The 23,645-nt window shown below is 44.5% G+C and overlaps 1 protein-coding gene across 1 annotated transcript; it reads left to right on the top strand.

Annotated features, from left to right (window-relative positions):
• The first annotated feature begins 8,370 nt into the window (after nt 1-8,370).
• Nucleotides 8,371-23,345, top strand: LOC147638083 (ribosomal protein L29 family protein). The gene is made up of 3 exons (XM_086797967.1): nt 8,371-8,538; nt 8,825-8,982; nt 22,759-23,345. The coding sequence occupies exons 1-3, from the start codon at nt 8,409-8,411 to the stop codon at nt 22,864-22,866; spliced, it is 396 nt and encodes a 131-aa protein (XP_086654093.1). The 5' UTR covers nt 8,371-8,408; the 3' UTR covers nt 22,867-23,345.
• The last annotated feature ends 300 nt before the right edge of the window (nt 23,346-23,645 follow it).

Genomic DNA, 23,645 nt, shown 5'->3' with positions numbered 1-23,645 from the left:
CATTGCTTGGAAAGTTGGTAGTTCGTGGTCTCCTGCCAGGCGCTGAGCCGTGGAAGGAGCTTCTTGTTTCCAGGATGCTCAGCCGCACCCCTTCTCTTAGCGGCCCCTGGACCCCTAGCATCAGGTGGATCTTTACAAAGCAGCGATCCAGAGGAGTGGGCCTTGGCTTCGAGGAGCGTTTTGCAGCTAGCCTTCTGAGGGCCTGGTCGCATCTGAGGCCGTCACTCTTCTAGACTCCCCCGGGCACCGATGAGGAGCGCCTGAGGCAGCCATTGATCTGGAACCCCTTGATTCGACTTCCCAGTGGCCATATGGTTGGATCGCGGTCTCACGTGTCGTGGGGCCCGTTGAGCTCCGGCCCAGCCCAGTCCCTAGACGACTGGATATGTTTTCAGTAGCTGCCTCTAGAGGCTCAGGAGAGGAGACTCAGTGGGATGAGGGGCAGAGAGTTGATGAGACAGGACATTGAGGCGGCCATCCCCCGGGAGTGGCGGACCCCAGTACAGGACCCTCCACCTCCACAGTGGATGGGTGTCTTTACTCGGCATGAGATCCTTCTAGCGGTCTGTGGCACAGCGGAGAGAGTCGCCCCACTCACTTTCGAGGTGGGAGAGGGTGGCCAGCTTCAGAGGACACGACTAGATTTGGATGGGCTCCAGGGTTGTATTCTTCAGAGGGTGCGGGTGGTCGGCTTTCATCAGAGACAGTGGCATGTAGACCCCTCACCGGCCTCGATAGGGGAGGACTGTTCTTGGAGATTATGGGCTTGGGACAGCAGGCCTCTTATTCGCCTTCAGTGGGATCCAGGTGAGTGGTTTTGGCGAGATCCCTACTTGGCCCCTACCAGCCCAGGCATCCCCTTTTTTCAGTACACAGCGAGGCTGGGGCGGCGGATTCAGAGGCACAGGATAGCGAGCACCCCGGCGGCGGCCGAGCATTGGCGGCGACAGGGGCTCTCCCCTGCCTTTCTTAGGGACTTCTGGCAGCGCCTTTGGGCCAGCTTCCGGCCCCGGAAGGTGACGCTTTTTCTCTGGCTCACAGCGCATAGAGGACTGGCTGTGGGGGCTTGGCTAGCTGTTGGCAGACACCCAGCGTCCTGCCCTCGGTGCGGCCATGCACAGGAGTCGCAGCGGCACTGCTTATGGGATTGCCCACAGGCACAGCAGGTCTGGCAGCGCGCTCTCAGGATGGTTTTTGCAGGTTCACCAGGTGAGATGCTGGTGACGTGGGGTGCGGTGGCTTGGGCCACGGACAGCGGCCCGGCCCTTGGATATGAGGACGTCCCTGGCAGTGCGACCATCCAGGTCTCTGACAGGGCGATGGCGGTGGTTCCGACGCCAGACTTCTCTTCGGCAGCCCCTCAGGAGGGGGTCGGGCACAGATGGGAGATGATCAGCAGCATGACGGCTTGGCACATATGGAGAGCCCGATGCAGGGAGGCCATTGACCGCCAGGCGACTCCACCGGCGGAGGTCATACAGGCCCTCTGGGTGGACATCATTCACACCTTGAGAGGACACTGGGCGACTCGGATCGCATGAGAGGGCGCCGCAAGGCTTTCCTCCGCACTTGGCAGCCTTGCCCTTTCCTCACCGCGAGGGGCGAGGATGTCACTTGGCACTACAGGCCTCCAGTCTGGCTTTTCTCACCTCCCATATGTACTACTAGGTAGCCCCCCCCAGAGAGCGGCCAGCCACGGGGGTGGAGCTCAGGAGTTCACTGTGTTTTTATCCCTCCTTGCGAGGTGAGCTTTGTAGCCTTATGGCATTTTCTCATTAACTAATAGAAGGATCTTTTTCCCAGAAAAAAAAAAAGGTCAAGGATAATGCATATGGTTAAGTGAGCAGGTATAAGGCAAGATTGGTTGCCAAGGGCTATGCGCAACCCTATGGCTAACTATGAGGAGACATTTAGTCCGGTTATGAGAATGGCAACTATGAGAGCTGTCACTGCTATGACTACATCAAAGGGTTCTTCTTTACACCAGATGGATGTAAAGAACACCTTCTTGCATGGTGATTTACAAGAAGAAGTATATATGATGCAGCCACCACCAGGTGATGAAAGTGATGCCAAATTTGTGTGCAGGTTACGCAAAGCCCTGTATGGCTAGAAGCAGGCATATAGAGCATGGTCAAAAAAGTTTGGGGAGTATCTTGTTACCATTGGATTTCAGATATCCACCAATGTAGATTTTTCACTTTATGTGAAAAAGACAGATAAAGAGATTATGCTATTAGTTATATATGTGGATGACTTGATTATCATCGGTGATAGTGATGCTGACATACATGATGTCATGAGGCTTTTGAAGCAAAAATTTGAGATGAAGGATTTGGATGAGCTGTAATATTTCTTGGACATAGAGGTGGTGAGATCACCTCATGGCATTTTGGTATTATAGAGGTAATGGCTTGGAAATGTTGTCCAAGTATGGTATGATAGGTTGTAAGCCTATGTCAATGTCATTGGAGCAAAATACAAAGCTTTCCACATATTTAGGTAAGCTTTTGGAGGACCCCACTAAGTACATGTGCATAGTGGGTAGCTTGATCTACATGACCATTACTAGGCCAGACTAGAGCTATACTGTTGGACTTGTGAGTTAGTTTATGCAAGCCCCTAGGAAGCCACACTTAGATGTGGCTAGATGGATTCTCAAGTACATAAAGTCCACAATTGATTATGGACTTTTCTATGAGGCTGGTACAGAGATAAAACTACATGGGTACACATATATTAATTGGGCTAGTAGTGTCACAAATAGGAGGTCTACCAGTAGTTTTATGTTTTCATTTGGGAGTGCTATTGTGAGTTTTATGTTTTCATTTGGGAGTGCTATTGTGAGTTGGAGCAGTAAGAAATAGCTAACAATTGCTTTGTCGACTACAAAGGCAGAGTACAGGAAGAGTACAAGGGTGCTACTATGGCAGCTTATGAGGTGTCTTGGTTTAGAAGCTCCTTGGTGATATGGGTGAGCTCGTGGATTGGGCAGTCACAATAGGCGATAAAGTTGTAAGAGCATTAAAGAGACCAAGTGACACAACCTTATATCCCATTTTGTAGCTAAAATTATCTTATGTTGATTCGTTAGATCAATCAATAATTGATTGCGTCGTTTCTCTCTAGGGATCCATAGGCTTCTTTTTTGCAACTGTCCCTAGCACATGCTTTGTGTATGGTAAAATGATCTCAAATTGTTATTACATATTGACTTTCTTCAAATCTACATAGACTTGCCACTCTAAGCATACATAGAGGTGTCATCTCTACCCTAAGGTTGTCTCTCAAAGATTGGTTTTGTTGTCTATGAAAATACATAACCCCAACTCTCGCAAGATTCCAAGGGGTTTGGTTGTGTTTGTTTGTTGCTAGTTTTACAAAAAATGGTTTCCTCCATGGGTGGTTGTTAGGCTCAGACCCATCTCTCAATGAACACACATGAGAGTGAGGTACCCACACAAACCATCTCTCAATGAACACACATGAGAGTGAGGTACCCACACAAACCATCTATCAAAACCAAGAGAAAATGGTGAGAAATACTAAATCTTATTGTTAGGGGTTTAATTTGGTGAACGATTGAGCTCCTTCAACTTTGCAACTAGCCTTTGTGACAACTCCCATCATTTGTCACTGTGATTTGTTAATGCTCTTCAAGGGCTCACTTGCTCATAGCTTGGCACTATGGTGGTGAAGAAGATAACTTGCAAGCCACACACTACCATTCTCTCTCCTACACACTTTAAAGAAAAGGATAATAAGAAGAGACTTAAGTGTGTGTAGATAAGAGCTCCCTATCTCACACAAGGGAAAGTTCATTCTCATTAGTTGAGTTATCGTATATACAAAAAGTATAAGTGGCGAGGTGCACCCAGTTTGGGTCTCACCAATCTATGTGACCTAGGCTATGTTGTATATATGAGAAATCAATTCCAACATTACACTTAGCTCGATCATCCCTTGTTCACACCATTATGAGCTCATTAGAGCATTAAAATCCATAAATATACATTAAGTGAAAAATCACTCAGGCAGGTAAAAATTACGAAGCGATGTAAAATAGACTATTTCTTCATGCTAATCACTTGTAAAAATAACTTTGACTTTGTTTAAAAATTGTTGGTGGGGCTCGTCCAAGTTGTTCACCTAGTTAACCATCGTAAAGTGATTAATATCTCCCCCTACCTAACTGCCCTCAAACCTATACAATAAAGTGCAAAGTTAAGGGGAGTGGGATGACAAAAGATAAGCAAAGGAGACCTTCAAAAGAGAACCTTCATTGTCAGTGAAGTGCATGTTAGTCCCAGGCAGAGAGGGCAAGAGAATGACTGATGGAAGCAAGATCGTGATGGTGGTGCATGTTAGTGTGTGTAGAGAGGGCAAGAGTATGACTAATGAAGCGAGATAGTGATGGCAAGCAAGATAATCAGCACAATAGGAAAATGATTGATTGGGGATTAAAGGGAAGTACACAAAAGTCATGGAAATCATAGTTGTATTATGAAATTTGGTCATCTTTATAGGAGAGGCCCCCTTTACAAGGTGTGTGTATATATGCTGCAACCACACATGCCACATGTCAAGGCATGATGCCAAGTGTCCCTAAGGGGTGTCATCTTTACACATCATTTCTTGCATGCCAAGTGTCCCTAAGGGGTGTCAACTTTACACATCATTGCTTACATAGGATCCTTCTAAGAGGCTGTTCTTACACATAAAGGAACCCACATAGTATAGCAATGGGGCTGTTCACACACACTAGAGCCACGTTATTTAAAACCTAAGCTTACACACATTAGAGTGCTAATTTACACAACCACCTAGCATTGGTTTATTCCCACATTAATCACTATTAATATTTAACATTCCCCCCCATAGCGATAATGTGGTTAGAAAGTCGACTAGGTTTGCTTTTTCTTCTAGGGCGTGCTGCTTCTTATCATCATTTGACTAGGTTTGCTTTTTCTTCTAGGGCGTGCTGCTTCTTATCATCAAAGGTAAAAGTAGCAGAGTTTGTAGAGTCTTCATTAGCTTTTACCTTTACAAGTCTCTTCTAATATTCTTTGATGTAGTGACTTGGCTTATGGTAGTAATGTCACTTTCCTTTCTTCTTCTTGGTGACGAGTCCACTTTGCCTTTATCCCTAGAGAAGAAGGCTGGATCTCCTCTGCTTGCATCACCCCTGGATGTGTTCTTCCTTATCTTCTCCTCATGGAGAAGTAATCTAACTAGCAGCTCTTCAAAGAATATAAGATTTCCTCCTCCTCTCATAGAGAGATTCATAGAAGTATGAAAACTCTAATAGGACTCAAGTAAGGAATTAAGAATGGTTGTGACCAATTTCCTATTTTATCAACTACCTCATTGATATTCAGCTAGCTGTTCTTTAGGTCTATTACCTTGGTAAGGTGATCCACGATAGAATCAACCTTGTTTATAGTCTAGTTGTTCACTAGCTCTGGCATTAGGTACACGACTCGTGCTTCATTACTGGATTGGAACACGGTCTCGAGGACCATCTAGGAGGCCCTTGCAAAGCTACATGATCAGATGTGAGGAACAATGGATCACTTGACTGAAAGAGGGATCATGGCCACATTGCTTGAGCATCATGGGCATCCCACTGTCTTTGATCTTCAGTGGATCCAAGCGACAATGTTAAAATGCCTCACACCACTTTTGTCACAATTTGAGTCCCTCTTGGTGCTAGTGCTACTAGGGGAGGTGCCCAGAGTTGGTGCTAGAAGATGAGGCTCTTTCTCTATGATAATCTCCCATAGGCCCTTGGCTATTAGCAAAATCTTCATCATAAATCTCTATAGTAGTGAGTAGTTTGGACCATCACGATGATCTTCATAGTGAGTAGTTTGGACCATCAAGTTGATCTTCAGTTCTCATGAACCCACCAAACCTAGAAAGATTAGTGACAGCTACTCTTTGTCAGCCTCACGGTACGAGATTTCCCAAAGCTCTTAGGAAGTAAGAGAAGAAGAGAGGTATGGGAGTGTGCACACAAGACACCGAGCTATGATGGGATGTGAGGTGTGATCGCCAAAGTATACCAAAAATACGGTGTATACTTGCATGAGCTAACACAAGGCTTCGGGAGTGTTGCATAGGAACATGTGCCTAGATGATGCACATGTATAAGAGTGCATATGGATGCTTCCACTACACAATTTTTTCCCTTTTATGAATAAGAAACCCCAAAAAAATCACAGTATAAAAGGTTTGATTTTGCCCAAAAATTGAGGTATGGAGAAAAAAAACACCAAAATGTATTTACCTCTATAAACAAAATGCTATGCTGGTCGACTAGACTATCCAATCTCCTTTGTGTAGTATGGTTGCAGAGACCCCAATGCAAGAAGACCAAGAGAGTGCACACATGAGGGGGACCCACCAAAAAATACCAAAAACAGAGGCCACCCAAAAAATTTGAAGAGGCCCTTAAAGACACCAAAATTCTAGTTAGCTAGGTATCGAAGCCTAAGCCAGCTGTGGTGGTGCTTCTCCCCCCCCATGGTGTCGCCCGACTCTTTGCCACCCCATGGGCTGGGTAGAGAGATGAGATAAGATGAGTTGGTGGCACTACCAGGGCTAATGGGATGAGCTGAGTGGCAGCTAGGTAGAGCTTTGGCAAGGGCAGAAACTGTTACCTAGGCAAGTCATCAATGTCCGTAGCACTAGTTGAGCTCAACATCTCAACAGCCTGTTGAGCTCAACATCTCAACAGGCTGAATTTTCTTCTATCTTCTTCTCTTCTCTATAACCATGTAACTAAAAAGATAAGAATACATACCATAAGGGAAAGTACTCTCCTACAATAACATACAATGGTCGGTCCATAGTGTGAACTCGACTTTATAAACTGGCGCTATAACTATGGCATAACTTTAGTACTCCAAAGTGGCTGTCACACAGCCCATCATCCCCACTGGTGGCATATCACCCATAAACTCACCAACCATGCCAATGGCATAAGTGCGGAAGTTATCACCTAGACAGGTCATCAATGTTCGTAGCACTAGTTGAGCTCGATATCTCAACACTTCCCCTCAAGCTCAACTCCACACACTACACTCCAAGTAAGCTCCTAAACCTATGGAGCTTCTCTGTGCCCAATGCCTTCGTGAAGATGTCATCCTTTGTGCTTACATATACCAGATCTACATCACCTCTAGAACCTTCTCCCTTACAAAGTGATAATGCACCTCAATGTGCTTCGTTCTAGCATGGTATACTGGGTTATTGCTACTCATGTTGTCACATATATGGACATGGTTAGGAAATGAGAATAAGTGATATTTTTTTACCATGTGGAAAAAGAGTTGAATTAGTAGAAATCATTGAAAGAACAATACTATTAGGGTATAATTGAGTAGATTTGATTTGAAGATACTTCTTTTTTTAAAAACATGCATATTTTGGCTATTTTGATATCCTTTTTTTGGGTTAAAAACAGGAGGAGAATGGTTGTGGATTTTAGGCACTTTTTGTAGCATTCAAATATTTGTTCCTTTACTTTTTTTAAAACATTATCCTCAAGAGATAGATCTACATCTTTCATGTATACAAAGTAATGAATATTAAAATTACAATGCAATTTATGGCTCCTTTTGTTTATGAAAATCATAGCTTTGATTTGATAAGGAGAGTTTTTAGCAAAACAAATATATACATTATGAGAAAATTCCCTTAGAAAAATCTTATGGAGAAATTTTGTTGACTGTGAAGAGAGATGAATTTTAGTCTTGTAGGGAGAGATGGAAGGGCCATAAGCGAGTGACATAGTTAGCATTATAACAAGGAATTTTGGAGCTATATCTGTAGCAAATTCTTTTCTAAACAAGGTTAAGGGGCTTCTTGATTAAGATGTAATCTTATTAATGATTTGATGCCTTAACTTGAAAAAATTAGGGATTGGAGACCACTTGAGTACAGTTGAGTTGATAAGGTGTTCGAATGCTCTAGCCAAGATGCCGGGGGAGAATATTTCTCCAATGAGTTCAATGCGTATCTGAAAAAGCATGGAATTCAGAGGCAATGCAGGTACACTCTGTAGTACAATGGTATGCTCTAAGAGGAAGAACAAGCACATTTTAGAAGTTGCCCATGCATTAATGGCTGAGAAGAGCATGCCTCATCATTATTGGGCTGAATCATATTGTAGTTTACATAATGAATAGGACCCGGGCGTCACCTTGTAAGGGCGCATGGGGAGGACCCGTGTGTGTGTGTGAGTGTAGATTAGAAAAATTCCCCCCAACAGAAAAAAATATTAGGGATTGGAATATTCGTTTAAATTAATTGGATCAAGGGATAGTACCACCCATACAAATTACAAAAAAGAAGAAGATTTAAATTGACTCTAATAGTGAAATCCTGCAAAAGAGGAAGCAAACATGCTGCTGGCGAGGGTGTTTCGGCGCCAAGTGGTGGTATCTTCTACCGCATCACAGAGGCTTAGAGGTGGCCTCCAAGACTTCTTCGAAGTTGGGCGGGATCCCGACCTCACCAAACCGCCCGTCTATGGTAAGCTCTGCAGAATCCCTCACCTGTAAAACCCTAGAACTCATTATCTTTAAAAACTGTGCAATACTCTCGTCACATGATCTATAGATGACTGCTGTAAAACCCTAATTATTACAGTTTAAAAACCCAATTTATCACAGCCTCTTTTTTTTTTGGGGGGGGGGGGGGGGGGGGCTAAACTATTATCACGAGATTTTTTAAGAGACCCATCTGCGCAAAAAGCAGAAGAGAGACCATTTCGATGCCGTGTTGCTCATTAGGGTTTTGTGCGTGTTTGCTGCTTCAGGGAGGGCATGGAAGGCCTCTGAATTGCGCCTCAAGTCTTGGGAGGATCTGCACAAACTTTGGTATGTCTTGTTGAAGGAGAAAAACATGCTTCTCACTCAGAAGCAAATCATGAACTCCCACAACCTGGGCTTTCCAAATCCGGAGAGATTGCCAAAGGTACTCCCTACATCATTTTGCATTTCAACTCATCTAAGGTTGCGACCATGCCATACAATGTGGAAAGCTGGGCTTTGTGATGTATTTTACCTGGTGAAAATCTAGACTCTGCCATGTAGCATATCCTTCCTTGTGAAATCATGCCACACACGCGCGCACACACACACACACACACACACATATATATATATATTTTACAAACCACTAGAATATGGTGCCATTTCACACATCCTAGGTATTATCATTTTTGTTGCGACAAGGCATTGCAGAATTTGAGATTGCAATCATGGGATTAAGGAAATTGGGATTAGGAAGAAAAAGAGATGGGAGAAGAAGAGGTGAAAAGAAAAGCAGAAGAGATCTGGACAATGAGCAGGCGGGCACGGGCACAGGACGCACAGTGTGGACATGCATCAGTTAGATGTGAAAAGGAAACCCATGTTGGAGGCCAGTCCAAGTGTGAAAGGGGACAAAAAGGAACTTTAAAAGTTATAAGGTTTTTAAAACCTTTGATGATTAAAAAAATAATAACAATATTATTATTTGAAAAGCATGCGTTTTTAATACTTTGCTTTTTGGCATTTTTATGAAAAACGCAACCTTTCTTTATATAAGGGAAGGTGGCGGAGATTCGAAGGAGCAGGGTGGTGGTGAAGCCGTGGGAGATCGTCGTATCGATCTTCAGGGTGGCCAATGGTCTACGTGGCGCTGCTGCACAGGGACGCTACGCATGGGGAGCTGGTGTCGCTGCTAGGTACGCATCAAGTACTGCTGTCGCCGCTGCCACCATGTACAAAGCCGCTGCCGTCGTTGCTGTCGGGTACAGAGCTGTTGCCACCGGGTATAGGCGCTGTCGCCACCGGGTATAGGCGCTGTCGCCGTCGAGTATAGAACCGCCGCGGGTGCAGAGCTGCCATGGCCGTCGTTGTCCCTGCCAAGTACCGCCGCCGCCGCCTCCGCCGCCGGGTACCGCTGAGTGCTGCTGCCGCTGCCGTCGGGTGCTAATGCGAGAAGTTGCTGCTGCTGGGCGCTGACAAGGTGCTGATGCACATGGCCTACAGCAGGGCACTGCTGTGCATGGGCAGCCAGGCAGGTGATTAGGTGGTTGAGCATGGGCTACTACCAAGTAAAAAGCGACCAGGCGACTACATCTATGGGCAACCAGCAATGGGCTACAGCTAGGTAGGCGTCAAGCGGGAATTTCTCTGCAAATAGTTGGGCAGCCAGACGAGTGTCAGATGGGAGGCTCTCTACGCAAGGTGACTGCATGTGGAAGCAGTCAGCGTGGGTCTCTCTCTCTCTATCTCTCTTCAAAGAAGGTGAGTTGAAGGAGGCACTGAGGGGCTAACAGCCAAGGAGTCTCTCTCTCTCTCTTCGCAACAGCACGTTTTGTTTACAAGATTAGGATACAGAGGATCAGGCTATATATGCACAGGAAGATGTTCTTGGAAGAGATGTGTGTTGCTCTTCGTCTTGGACCTATGTGTATTCAAGGATGGCTTGACACGTCCTCTATCTTTCTCTCTCTGGGTTTTTGGCATCGTGATTGGATGATGCATATGAGGATTTATCTATTATGGAAACAGGACATTGGTCTTTCGTGAAGAAACGGGACTTTGGTATCGAGGATACATGCCTATAGTTTATGGATACAGGTCTAAGGTTTATCAGATATAGGTCTTTGGTTTCATGTGGAAAGCATGTCTCTGGATTCATGTGAATTGGTTCTAGTTTTCTCGAGGTTACATGCAGGCTGTGACTATAGGAAGGACATATGGTTTGGTACAGTCCTACTGCTGTTTGGGAAAGGGTTCGTGGGGATCCATGGTTGAGATGGAGAAGACCTTTTCAGGCAGGGAGGTGTCGTACACATGTGTCTTCTCTATGGAATGCTTTGCTGTAATAGCGAGAGATCTTATTTGGAAAGTCCTCGGTGAAAAGCTAAAAGGGATCCTATTGGTAAAGGATTCAACAAGTTGTACTTTGTACTCATATTTGATCAAGTAAAGAAATACCGCAAGGGGCGCCACTGCGTTTAGGGGCCAATCGGTGTCCTTGTACTATTTGCAGGAGCATTCTAGCTCCCCTGTTTGTTTTCCTTTTCCAAGTTCTCATGGGTGATGAAGTGTTTTGTGTGCGAGTGTTTGTTCCACCGCCCGTTAGATTTCTGAAGGCCGGTTTCAGATAATCTCTATATAACCTTAGGCTATTCCTTATTTAAACAAACCATTGGTATTTTTATATGGGTGCTAACTGTGCGGTTTTTCTTGCCAACTTTTATCTTTTTACATATGAATTTGAATTTATGGAACGCCTAGTTTCCGTTGATATGTGTCTTGTCTTTCTTCACAATCTTTGTAAAATGAGACGTTTTGTTGATGATCTGTTTGTTCCCTATATTCCTGATTTCCAAGACTTTATGTATTTCAACCCTACCTCTCTGGGTGGAGGAATTTGTCTCAAAGAGTTTTGTGAACTTAAATGCACTCTCATAAGAATGCCTCACTTCACTTTTGATATTTCTAAAATAACTAAATATGGTGTTGTCTCTTCTCAGTTATTCAGATTCTCTCGTATTTGTGCAAACAAGCTTGCTTTTATTACTCAAGTTTGCCAACTCATCAATTTGCTTGTGCAAAAGGATTATTGCCTTAAAAAGTTTTAAGCAAAGTTCGTTGCTTTTTGAATCGAAGTTTGAGATTTCTGCTTTTGGAATGTTTAAGATTATAAGTAATAAGTTTCACAAAAATGGGAAGCTTAAAAGCCCATTTTTTGCTTAGCTCATTTTAGCTCTTAGTTGTTATTTATCATTGCTTTTAGTCTTGCTTAATCATTGCTTTAATAGGGGAGTGATTTGTTTTTGCTAGTCTAGTTGTAAGTGCTAGCCTTCATCATGGCTGAGTCTGCCCTTCACCTATGGAGAAGTGATAGAAACTCAGCTTGTTGGTCTCTATATAAAAATTGTGTCCTCTTGGTTGGGACAAATTTTTATATATGTAAACTTGCACCTACTTTGGAGCGCTGATGACGTGAGTAGGGATGTCGTAGCACGTAGTCCATGCTATGCATGATGAAGTTGATGATCTTATACTTCATGATTGGACAATCTTTGTCGCACTTTTTGTATTCTTTACTTGCTAATTTAAAGTTTGTTTTTGCTAATTAGTTATTAAAAAATTATTTAGCTTGTTTGTTAGAAATTCTTTTGTTGTGGTTCAATAAAGAATTTGTTTGTGTGTATGTGGGCACGTGTGATTTAGTTATGTATTTGTCTATTTTTGCAAGTTATTATTACTATTATTATTTTTATTTTTTCTCAGGTGTCTCTATTAAGCTCTTTTTTTATTTTATTTTTTTTTATAAAATTATTTATTTTTGGTGATTCTCTTCTTTCTTTTAAAATTATTCGTAAGTTCAGATTCATCTGGCCTTATGATGGTATATAATGTATCATCAACATGCTTGAAGAGGTCATTCTTTGTGTAGCAGCGCAAATCTAATCCCAGCATTTAGCCCTAATCCAGGCAAGTTAGCATCTTGTCGGCAATTTCATCATATATGTGTCAATCGGCAGTAGTAGATGCTCGTCGGCAGCGTCAACCAGGGTCGGTAGCATTTATCAATATTTAGGGTGAAGAGTTTGGCATTTTATATCACACATTTCATGTCAGAGAACACAGAAGCTGGCCGATTGTCCCTGGAACTGGCGGACCAGCATCCATGCATCATCGATAACTGCCCATCGGCTCGAATCCAGTCGATAAGTGCCCATTTGTACATTCGATAAATGGTTTTTAAGAAAAGCCCGCTGCCCACACGATTTGGGGAAAATCCCCCAAATGGTGTGGGCAACGGGCTTTTTTAAAACCACGTGGGCAACACAACGGACGGGCTTGGCCCTTTAAATTTTTTTTAAGGATAGTTGTGGCCCGTGACGCGTGGCTTGGTGGCCATGCTAAATGTTCGACTAGCCGCCACCTGCACGGGTAGTCGATGAAGAAACGCAGAGAAACGTGTAGTCGATGAAGAAACGCAACAAACGTGTACACACACCTCTCGGCAGCAAACACAACAAGTTTACCTCTCTCTCTCTCTCTCTCACACACAGACACACACACTCCCCAACAAGTTCACCTCTCTCAGTTTCTCTCTCTCTCTCTCTCTCTCTCTCTCTCTCTCTCTCTCTCAGACACACACACACACACACACTTGTCACTGTCACACTCACATAATCACATTAAACATTCTAGTGTATACCGCTCTCTTAGAGCATATTTCTTTCAACATGGATAGAAAACAGCACCCATATTGGAAAATTCACACAATAGGCTGGCATGATGATGGCTCAAATAGGTGGCAATGTCGCTATTGTTCCAATGAACTTTCAAGCTCCAGCATGCGTCTCATATATCATCTAGCAGGGGTTGCAGGACATGGGATTGGAGTGTGCAAGTCTGTTCCACGAGATGTTGCAGTGAAGGTGTGAAAGGATCAAAATCTTCAGCCATTAAGCGAGGCTAATGTGGCACATGATGAGGATCTCTTGGAGCTCCTTCCTCGCCCAGGTGTTTCTTCAACTCATTCGACTGCTGCATCTTCCCATGCATCTGCCCCAAGAGGAGAGCCTAATAGAAAGAGGCCTCATGTAGAAGGCAACATAGACACAAAAACAGGTAATTATGTTGGCCATGATACTCCTTCCTCACAATCTACAAATTGAGGATATTCCTTGCAAACAAACCACACTTCCATCTTGTGTGTTCTCCAGCTCATGGATAAAGGAACGGCAAAGAGTTGCCGAAATAGAGATTGCTCGCACTTTCATCAAGTGCAATATTTCTTTTAATGTTCTTCGCACAGAGCAGTGGAAAAGAATGGTGCGGGCAATTGCATCTATTGGCCCATGTGATGATTGGTCAGGGGTGGAGTACAAGAAGATGCGTACAAAGATACTAGACGGGGAGAAGGCCAGGATTGATGTGGCCTTGCAACCTATACGAGATAATTGGAAAAGGTTTGGATGCACTATTTTGTCAGATGGATGGGTTGACATTAGGAGACGCCACATGATTAATATATTGGTGTCATCATGCAGGGGCACATATTTTCTACGTGCTGTGGATGCAGGGAAGGTCGGGGAGAGTGTAACTAGTGAATTTATCTACCAGCACATATGCCATGCCATTATTGATGTGGGAGCGGAAAATGTAGTACACAGGTTGTGATAGATAATGCCTCAAATTGCTGGAGAATGGGAGAGTTGGTGTAGGCAAAGTTACCTAGTGAAGGTGAACGCCAAGCCACGTTGAGAGACGAGGAGGAGCAAATCTTTCGCATGCTACATAGAGAGCTGGAGAGCATAGATCGGAGAGTCACACAGAGCTTATGACATTTAGCCTATTGGGATTGCTTCACAGGAGGGCCATGCTTTATAGGCTCATGTTCAAGGTAGACACGCTACTAAGCGTGGGACTCGACGTGGATGAATGGGAGAGAGAATTAGGTTTAGAGATTCATGTGGGAGACATACACAGAGAGAACAAGGGAGAGAGAGAGACAGAGAGAGAGAGAGAGTTGTGGGGATAAGTCAACTCATGGGAATGAGTGTGTGACTCCCCTATCACACATGTATATTGCACTAGTACACACAGTGCACTTAGTACATTAAAAGTACTAAGTGTACTATGTACTATAACTTATGGGCTTGTACACACTATAAGGGTGGGCATAATGCCTTTACCCCAACAACCTCCCACTTAAAGGCAAAGTGTCCTTAAGTAAAGGAAAAGAAAAAATCAGCATGTACATGATAATATACAAGGCCATATCAAGGCTGAAACTGGCCTCATCCAATGCCCATCAAGTGTCTGCAATGAGCAAACCGCTCCGGAGGCAAACTCTTTGTCAACAGATCAGCCGGGTTGTCATCCGTATGAATCTTAACAAGCTGAATTTGCTTGTTCTCTATCACCTCTCTGATGAAGTGATACTTCACATCCACATGCTTCGTCTTTGCATGAAAAACAGGGTTCTTTGCCAACTGAATGGCACTCTGACTGTCACAATGCAACAATGGAATATCCCCTGTATAACCCAAATCAACCACTAACCGAGATAGCCATAATGCCTCCTTGCAAGCCTCTGTGGCTGCAATATACTCGGCCTCTGTAGTAGATAAGGCAGTGCACTTCTGCATCCTGGATATCCACGACACAGCACCTCCTGTGAATGTAAACACATAACCGGTAGTAGACTTCCGGTTATCTGGATGAGCCATAATCCGAATCCGTGTAACCATGCACTAATGCATCTTGTTTGCCAAAGCAAATGCACATATCCTGTGTGCCCTTCAGGTATCTCATGACACCTTTCACTGCTTCCCAATGCTTCTTGCCAGGGTTGGCCATGTATCTGGAAACCACTCCCACTGCAAATGCAATGTCCGGCCTAGTAGCAACCATGGCATACATGAGATTGCCACAAGCTGAAGCATACGGAATCTTGGCCATATCAGCCCTGTCACTATCCGACTGTGGGCTATCCATAGCACTGAGTTTCACATATGGAGGCAAAGGAGTACTAGTCTTCTTCCCCCCGTCCATATTGAACCTCTGCAAGACTTTGCCAATGTATTCCTTCTGAGACAAATACAACACATGCTGATTTCTGTCCCGAAGTATCCGCATACCCAAAATGTGATTTGCATCACCCAAATCCTTCATATCAAAGGTTTGATGCAGCCTCTGCTTCAAGGCATCCATCTCCTTATGAGATTTCCCGGCAATCAACATATCATCAACATACAAGATGAGGATCAATAGACTGCCATCCAAAGCTTTTTTGGTGTATAAGCAGTGATCTATGTCACTTCTCCTGAATTTCTGGGATTTCATGAATGTATCAAATTTATGATACCATTCCCTTGGTGCCTGTTTGAGCCCTTAAAGACTCTTTTTCAGCTTGCATACAAGCTTCTCCTTTCCACTCACTGCATAACCCTCTGGCTGTTGCATATATATATCCTCATGGAGATCACCGTGAAGAAAAGCAGTCTTCACATCCATCTGAATTAAGTCCAGATCATCATGCGCAACCAAAGCTAACACAGCTCTAAGTGTGGTCATTTTGACCACTGGAGAGAAGATCTCATCAAAGTCCACACCATATTCCTGCTTGAAGCCCTTAGCCACTAACCTGGCTTTGTATCTTGGCTTTGCATCTGGTGCAACTTTGAGCCTGTAAACCCATTTGCATGGCAAAACCTTCTTGCCTTCAGGCAAATGCACCAACTTCCATGTTCCATTTTTGTGCAGAGAATCCATCTCTGACTTCATGGCACGCTCCCAAAGAGCCTTGTCTGCCCTCTGTAAAGCCTCCTTATAACATGAGAGCTCCCCACAGTCAGAGTAGTCAACCCTTGGAACAAACCTGTCAGGGGCTCTGGAGGGTCTTGTGGACCTCCGTACCCAATGACCATCATTTGCAGGTTGCTGTCCAGCCTGCATATCACCCATTGGTGGCTCCTGTTCCATGCCATAAGGCTGAAAAATCATGCCCGGTATTTCCTCTAACTGTGGTATATCCATAGGGATATCTTCTGCCATCTCTGGCTGTCCATTTGGACCATTTTCAGCACCATTTAAGGGCTGGTTTTGCTGCTGTAATGGCTGATTTACAGTCCTTGGTTGTTGTCCATGATGTCCATCATCATCAAAGATGACTCTGCCAGGCTCCTGTTGCCTTGCAGGCTCCTTATACATGCATGTTTCATCAAAAAATGACATCATTGCTGCGTATAATCTTTCTATTCACGGGATCCCAAAGTCTATACCCCATTTCACCTTTGTCACCATATCCTAGGAATATGCATTTGTGAGACTTAGGATCAAGTTTGGTGCGCATTTCCCTGCGTATGTGCACGTACGCAACGCAACCAAACACTCTCAAGTGCTTGTATGACGGAGGCTTCCCTGTCCATACTTCCTCTGGCACTTTCCCACCAAGCCTCGTGTTAGGTGACCTGTTTATAAGGTGAACGGCTGTCATAACAGCTTCAGCCCAAAAACCATGAGGTAATGCAGCATGTGACAACATAGAACGGACCTTCTCCTGAATGGTCCTGTTCATCCTCTCTGCTGTCCCGTTTTGTGCAGGATCATAAGGAGTAGAGAGCTCCCTCTTGATGCCTTTAGCATCACAAAAGTCCTGAAATTGTTTGGACATATACTCTCCACCATTGTCGGAACGCAAAGCCTTCAGTGTTTTGCCAGTTTGATTCTCAACAAGAGCAACAAACTTCTCAAACACTGAGAATGTATCACTCTTCAAACGAAGAGGATAAACCCACACCTTGCGTGTGGCATCATCAATAAATGACACAAAATATTTTGCCCCTCCCAAAGAAAGCTGAGGCATCTCACATACATCTGTATGCACAAGCTCTAACTGAGCATCTTTCTGTCCAAGAGCTTTCTTGTGGGGGCACTGGAGTTGCCTGCCATATATACAATGCTCACAAAACTGAAAACTTGAAAACTTTAGAGAAGGCAAGTAACCCAAACGAGACAATTGCTCCATTCCTTTGACACTCATGTGTCCCAACCGGCTATGCCACATAGAGATTTCCGGCAGCTCGGTTGCATTTACATTAGCATGGTGACAAACACCTGCATGCATGAAGTAAAGAGTGTGCACCTTAGAGCCTCTGGCAACAACCAGTGAGCCCTTACTAATTTTCCACTTTCCACGACCAAATGTGGTAACATAATCAGCATCATCAAGCTATCCAGTAGAAAGCAGATTCTTCTTGATCTCAGGCACATGCCTGACATCATGGAGCATAAGCTGTGAGCCATCTGAAAACACAAGCCTCACATCACCTCTGCCAAGAATCTTGCATGCATGGTTATCACCCAAATAAACTACTCCTTCATTGCCAGCAGTATACCTGACAAACAAGTCTCTGCAGCCTGTGACATGAAAGGAGGCACCTGAATCAATGATCCATGAGTGCATACCATGACCACCTGTAAGAAGTGAATGGGCATCGAGTGAAGACGTAAATAGGACCTCATCCTCACTGTCACCTGCATGTGACACACTGATTTCTTCAATCTTGACTCCACTTTTTCCCTTTGGCTTTACATCTTTGGCTTCATCTTTGTCTTTTTCTTTGCCTTTTTCCTTTTCTTTTTGATCATTTTTCCATTTGTAGCATTGCTTTTTGATGTGTCCCTTCTTGCCACAATAATGGCATTCCAAGTCCTTTTTGGAGCGAGACTTGCTCCTTCCCCTTTCTTGGCTTTTATCCCTTTGCTGGGATCTCCCACGTGCATTCATTGCATTGCACTTTTCAACAGAGTTGTTTTTCCTGTTCATCTCCTCTTGAAGGAGAGCACCCTCAACATCTGCATATGACAGCATAGCATTCGAATTGCTAGTGGCTGTCCTGAATGTGTCCCAACTCTCTGGCAAAGTGCATAAGAGAAAAGTGGCTTTGAACTCATTGTCCATTGCCAACTTTTGATTAATAACTTGGCTGACAATACCATTAAACTCATTTAGATGGGCTGTCATAGACGCCCCTTCCTTCATCTGAAGATCTATGAGTTTCTTCAACCAATACACTTTGCTTGAGGCACTTTGTTGGGCATACAAGTCCTGCAATCTCTGCCACATTCCCCAAGTTGTCTTCTCTTCACGAATGCTGAAAAGTAAAGAGTCTGACACAGACAACATGATAGTAGATCTTGCCAGCTCATCCATATCTTCCCACTCTTTAGCACTAAGAGAAGCAGGCTTTACACCCCTTTCTTTGATAGGCTTGTGCTGCTTCTTCTGGAGCAACACATTATAGCACTGGGTTTGCCAAATATCATAGTTATGTGAGCCTTCAAGCTTCTTGATGTGAAGCAATGAAGAGCTCTCACCTGTGGTTGCCATAGCAATATGCAACCTGTCAATGCCTGACTCCCTGCAAAATGTGCAAACACTGCACCAAAAGCACACAAAGTGCTCACAGTTGTTCTCCCAAGCTTTATCTCCCGCTGCGGAAGCAAGAATGCAACTTTTCTCCCACTGTATGTGATGAAATCACCAAAATCTGGTTGCTGCAGATTTAGGACAGCACCTTAAATGTGCTCTGTTGCCCTTCCAAAGTACTGTACAACAGTACCAAGTGCTCACCTGTGATGTACCAAACCTGTACCGACAAGTACAGCAGCTGAAATTGAACCTTTTCCTCACTCAAATCAGTGTACAGCCATGCCAAAACTTGTACAAAGCTGTACCAAATCTGTACCAGCAGGTACAGTAGCAATAAATGCTCTCCTGGCTGTCCAAATGAGTAAAAATCAAACTTTTACAGTCCCGAACACTGCATAAAACAGTCCCTGAAAAGCCCCTTGATTTAAGATCAATTGCTGATCATACATGGTACATTGACGCACATGAAGGCATCCAAAGTGGTGCTTCCCCCTGGCCACATATACATCCAATACATGAAAGCCCCTTGATTTACAGGCACATTGAGTGCTTGTCAGGCATCAACACATTGCCCAAAGCATCAAATGCGATTGCCTGCATGCAAATCAATCCAATCGGCACAAAAGCCCCTTGATTTGCACTGCAATTTGCTGCAATTTTGCCCGAATGTGCGATTTCTCACATCATACAGCATGTATGAATGCTTAATTGCACAATCACATCAAAAGCCCCAAATTTCGACATCCAATTTCCTGCAAATTGATCCTGATTGTGACCAATGTCACCCAATTTTGCCAATTTTGCTCAAAATTGAGCAATTCGGCACCTTGTAAATTTCTGAATTTTTCGTTGCAGAAAAAAAAAGGGGGATGATGAATTTGGTGCTGCTGCAGTATACTACTATTGTAGTCGGGCAGGTGCTGCACGTGTGTTAATGCTGATGCAGAAAGGGGGGGGTGCTTCTTGCTGATGTGCCTGCTGCCTGTGTACATGTGCTTCATACAAGCGCAATTTTGCAGCTCACACTATCCTGTACTATATGGCCTTCAGTCAGCGCTACAGCCTCCTTGTATTCAGCGCTTCAGTCTCCTTGTTACGCTACACAAAGGAGGATCGCTTTTAAGAAAAAAAAACGATGCACAGCTTGTAGCGAATCTGCCCACATAACCTCTACGCTGCCTTCGCCGCCTCCGCCTGGTGTGAAAAAGGAGCAGCTCCGTCGGGTGATTAGCCACCCGCAAGCACTGGCCCAGTGCGAGCAAACCCTGACTAGAATAGGACTGGCGAGCAAAGGAAGGCTAGTCGCGTTGCTCACCGCACCAACGAAACTCCTCAGCGGGGACAGACGCACACGCCTTGGAGAAGGCGGCCTGGAGGGAGCGCTTCGCCCTCTTCTACAAGTTCGCCAACATCGCCGATGGCAGAGACAAACCCTTGAAGCGTTGGTTGGCGGACACCGATGTTGAAGAATTCATCCGCCCCTCACCTTCTTCTCCTCTACGGCAAACATCACCATACCAAGTGGGAGGTCTGAGGGCAGCTGCTGTTGCTGGATTCCCAAATGCGCAGACCGGCTGCCCGTAAAAGCCATCAATGCAGGATACCCTATTCGAGCAAAGAAAACCCGAAAACCTGTGTGTGTGTATCACCGCATAGATGAATAGCAACGCCTTCAATAAGTGCGGCTAGCTATGGCTCTGATACCAGTTGAATGGGAGAGAGAATTAGGTTTAGAGATTCATGTGGGAGACATACACAGAGAGAACAAGGGAGAGAGAGAGAGAGAGAGAGAGTTGTGGGGATAAGTCAACTCATGGGAATGAGTGTGTGACTCCCCTATCACACATGTATATTGCACTAGTACACATAGTGCACTTAGTACATTAAAAGTACTAAGTGTACTATGTACTATAACTTATGGGCTTGTACACACTATAAGGGTGGGCATAATGCCTTTACCCCAACAGTGGATGAGGGCGGCGAGTGTCTGCTAGAGATGAAGCAGAGACATCCACACAAGCTGCAGAGCATAGACAGGATGTTAGTATTTCACCTGAGAATGATCTACATGGAGGCCTAGTATCCATTATAGAGCCTGGGTACGATTCTGATGGGAATTTCCTCACCGATGGGAATGTGCCTTCAGATTCGTCCTCGTCGTCTGGCATGGATGTGTATGATTGATTCTTTATTTGATACTAGAGGTTGATCGAGGCACTTTTTACTCTCATTAGGAGAGGTTTTTCCCCGGATATTTTTAATATATTGTTTTTGTATAGCGCTTTGCGTAGACATCATATTATGACTCATGACGTATCTTCTCATTTGCAAATTGCAGATTTGCTTATGTTTTGTTGTCAATTTTGAATGAAAGTATTTTTGTTTCCAACTACATGACACACCTCTATAGGTATGTTTTTATTATTCAAATGTGGATGCACGCTCAGAACGTGCTGTATCTTGGTCGACGTTCTGAACCACGTTCTGAACGCGTACCATTTCGAACATACCGAACGTTCGGAACTACCTTGCTCCCTTTAGGATCAGGCCATAGTCAGTCAGTAGGCTAGATATCTTGACATATACACATCACATGCCATGCGGATTGCAGTGGACCAATTGTGGGTGTCATCGCACCACCTAAGGATAGACAGGGAGAGCCATGCAGATACCTCGTGAGGAGAGAGATGCACTATATGCCAGAGGGAGGTCGAGTCGGAGGTGCACTTCATATGCAAGTGCACCGTATATTATGAGATCTGAGGGAGGTTCTACTGTCTCTCTCAGAGGGGTTTGGACCCTTATCAAGGATCATGGATTACCTAGATCAGCAGTACCTAGGCCTCTTCCTACTAGAGCTTCATCGCCACAGAGAAGTGCACTTCGTATGCAAGTGCCCTGTACATTATGAGATCTGAGGGAGGTTCCACTGTTTCTCTGAGAGAGGGGTTTGGACCCTTATCAAGGATCATGGATAACCCAGATCAGCACTACCTAGGCCTCTTCCTACTAGAGCTTCATCGCCACAGAGAGACACTGATTAGGGAGTCTCGACCTGTGGGAGACATCCACCCCGGCCACAGGCAACCATCACTTGGTCCTTCCGACCACAAGAGGATGCCACACCAGCCATGGATGATATACCCACAGCCTCATCGAGCCACACATTCTGGAGTGCCCGACCTCCTGCCGACCCCCCTCTGGTGTGACTCTAGATCGGGCCACAACACTACAGCAAACCCGACATCCCAGATCCCTTGGACCTCACCAGCAACACAGACATCAGCCCCAGCTCCCACGGCCAGCGGATCTGTTGAGCCTTCTACACGCTACCCCCATGCTTGATATCCTTGATGGCCCCCTCCTCCTACCGGGGGGTTAGCTCCATAGACTGTATGATGATGAGGATCCCATTTTGTATCGTCTCTCTTGGATTTGACATTCCAACTCGTAGCTGTAGTCTTTGTTTTCTTTTGTACCATGATGAGATTACATGGACACTATTGTATCACTTTTGGTCTCATGTCTTTTGAAGATGTTTAATATAACTCTCTCTCTCTCTCTCTCTCTCTCTCTCTCTCTCTCTCCACCCAAAGTCTGAGAGTAGTTTGTGTAGAACGTCAAGAAATGAAGAGCTGGCTTTACATTGGTAGGTCCCTTGTTTTGCGATCTTCAATCAGGCAGATGTTCCCTGTTTGAAAGACAGCTTTCTTAAGGAAGTCTTAAAGCGAAGTAGAGATAAAAACAGGGTAAAACACTCAAAAGCTAAGATTTTGTGCTTCTTGCTTGCAGGTGCGAACATCAATGTGTCGACTCAAGCATGTGCTTACAGAGAGGGCCTTGAAAGAACCTAACTTGAGGAAGAGGAGTGATATGAAGAAGTTGATAAATGCCTTGTAGGGTGGTTTGGGTTGAAATGCAAGCATCTACGTTTTATAGTAATCAGAGTTGTCAATGTTGGAAGTTTTGGTTGCATTTTTCCATAGTGCAAAATGTTTTCGGGACATGGCATGACAGTGATGCCCTGTTAGCAATGCGGTTTTATGCAGTGTGGTTGTATGCAAGCAAACAAATGGACTGGTAAGGGAAGCACTCCTCACATTTTTTGCATACATCATGACATTTCAGGGTTTTTAAAGGATTTGCAACCAACTTGTTTATGCATTGTCAACATTCCATCCCAGGACAGTGATTCCTAGTGGTGCAACTGTTAGCAATGTGGTTGTATGCAAGTAACCAAATGGACTGTTAAGAGAAGCGCTACTCACAAATACAGCCTCATCCCAGTCTTTATCAAGCATCATGCATATTAGTGTGCGAGATAAATAACACCCCCGTTTTAATATCTCGAAAGTCCAAAAGGCTTAACATCTGTTTTGAATCCTTACTACCTGTTGTAAGTCATGTGTGGCTTTTAGCTTTGAGTGAATTCTTCCTTGATGGCACGTGTCATGCATGAAGAAATTGCTAGTGCTTGGGTAAGGAGTGTCTTGACACTTGGGTTATTCTAAGAGCACTGCCTTTACAGCTTCCCATTCCTGTCTTGCTACGTCATGCATGTGAAGCATCATCATGACCACCCTGTTTCCTTTATGCTATACATTTCTAGCTTGAAGTAAGCCCAACCCTTCCAAACATGGTCAAGCATCATACAAAAAACGTGTTGAGTGATGCGCTGC

Source organism: Cibotium barometz, chromosome 5 (genome assembly GCF_041138505.1).
Source record: "Cibotium barometz isolate CiBa-2024 chromosome 5, ASM4113850v1, whole genome shotgun sequence".
NCBI classification, from domain to species: domain Eukaryota; kingdom Viridiplantae; phylum Streptophyta; class Polypodiopsida; order Cyatheales; family Cibotiaceae; genus Cibotium; species Cibotium barometz.
Note: the sequence above shows the minus strand (reverse complement) of the source record. Positions and strands in the feature narration are given on the sequence as shown.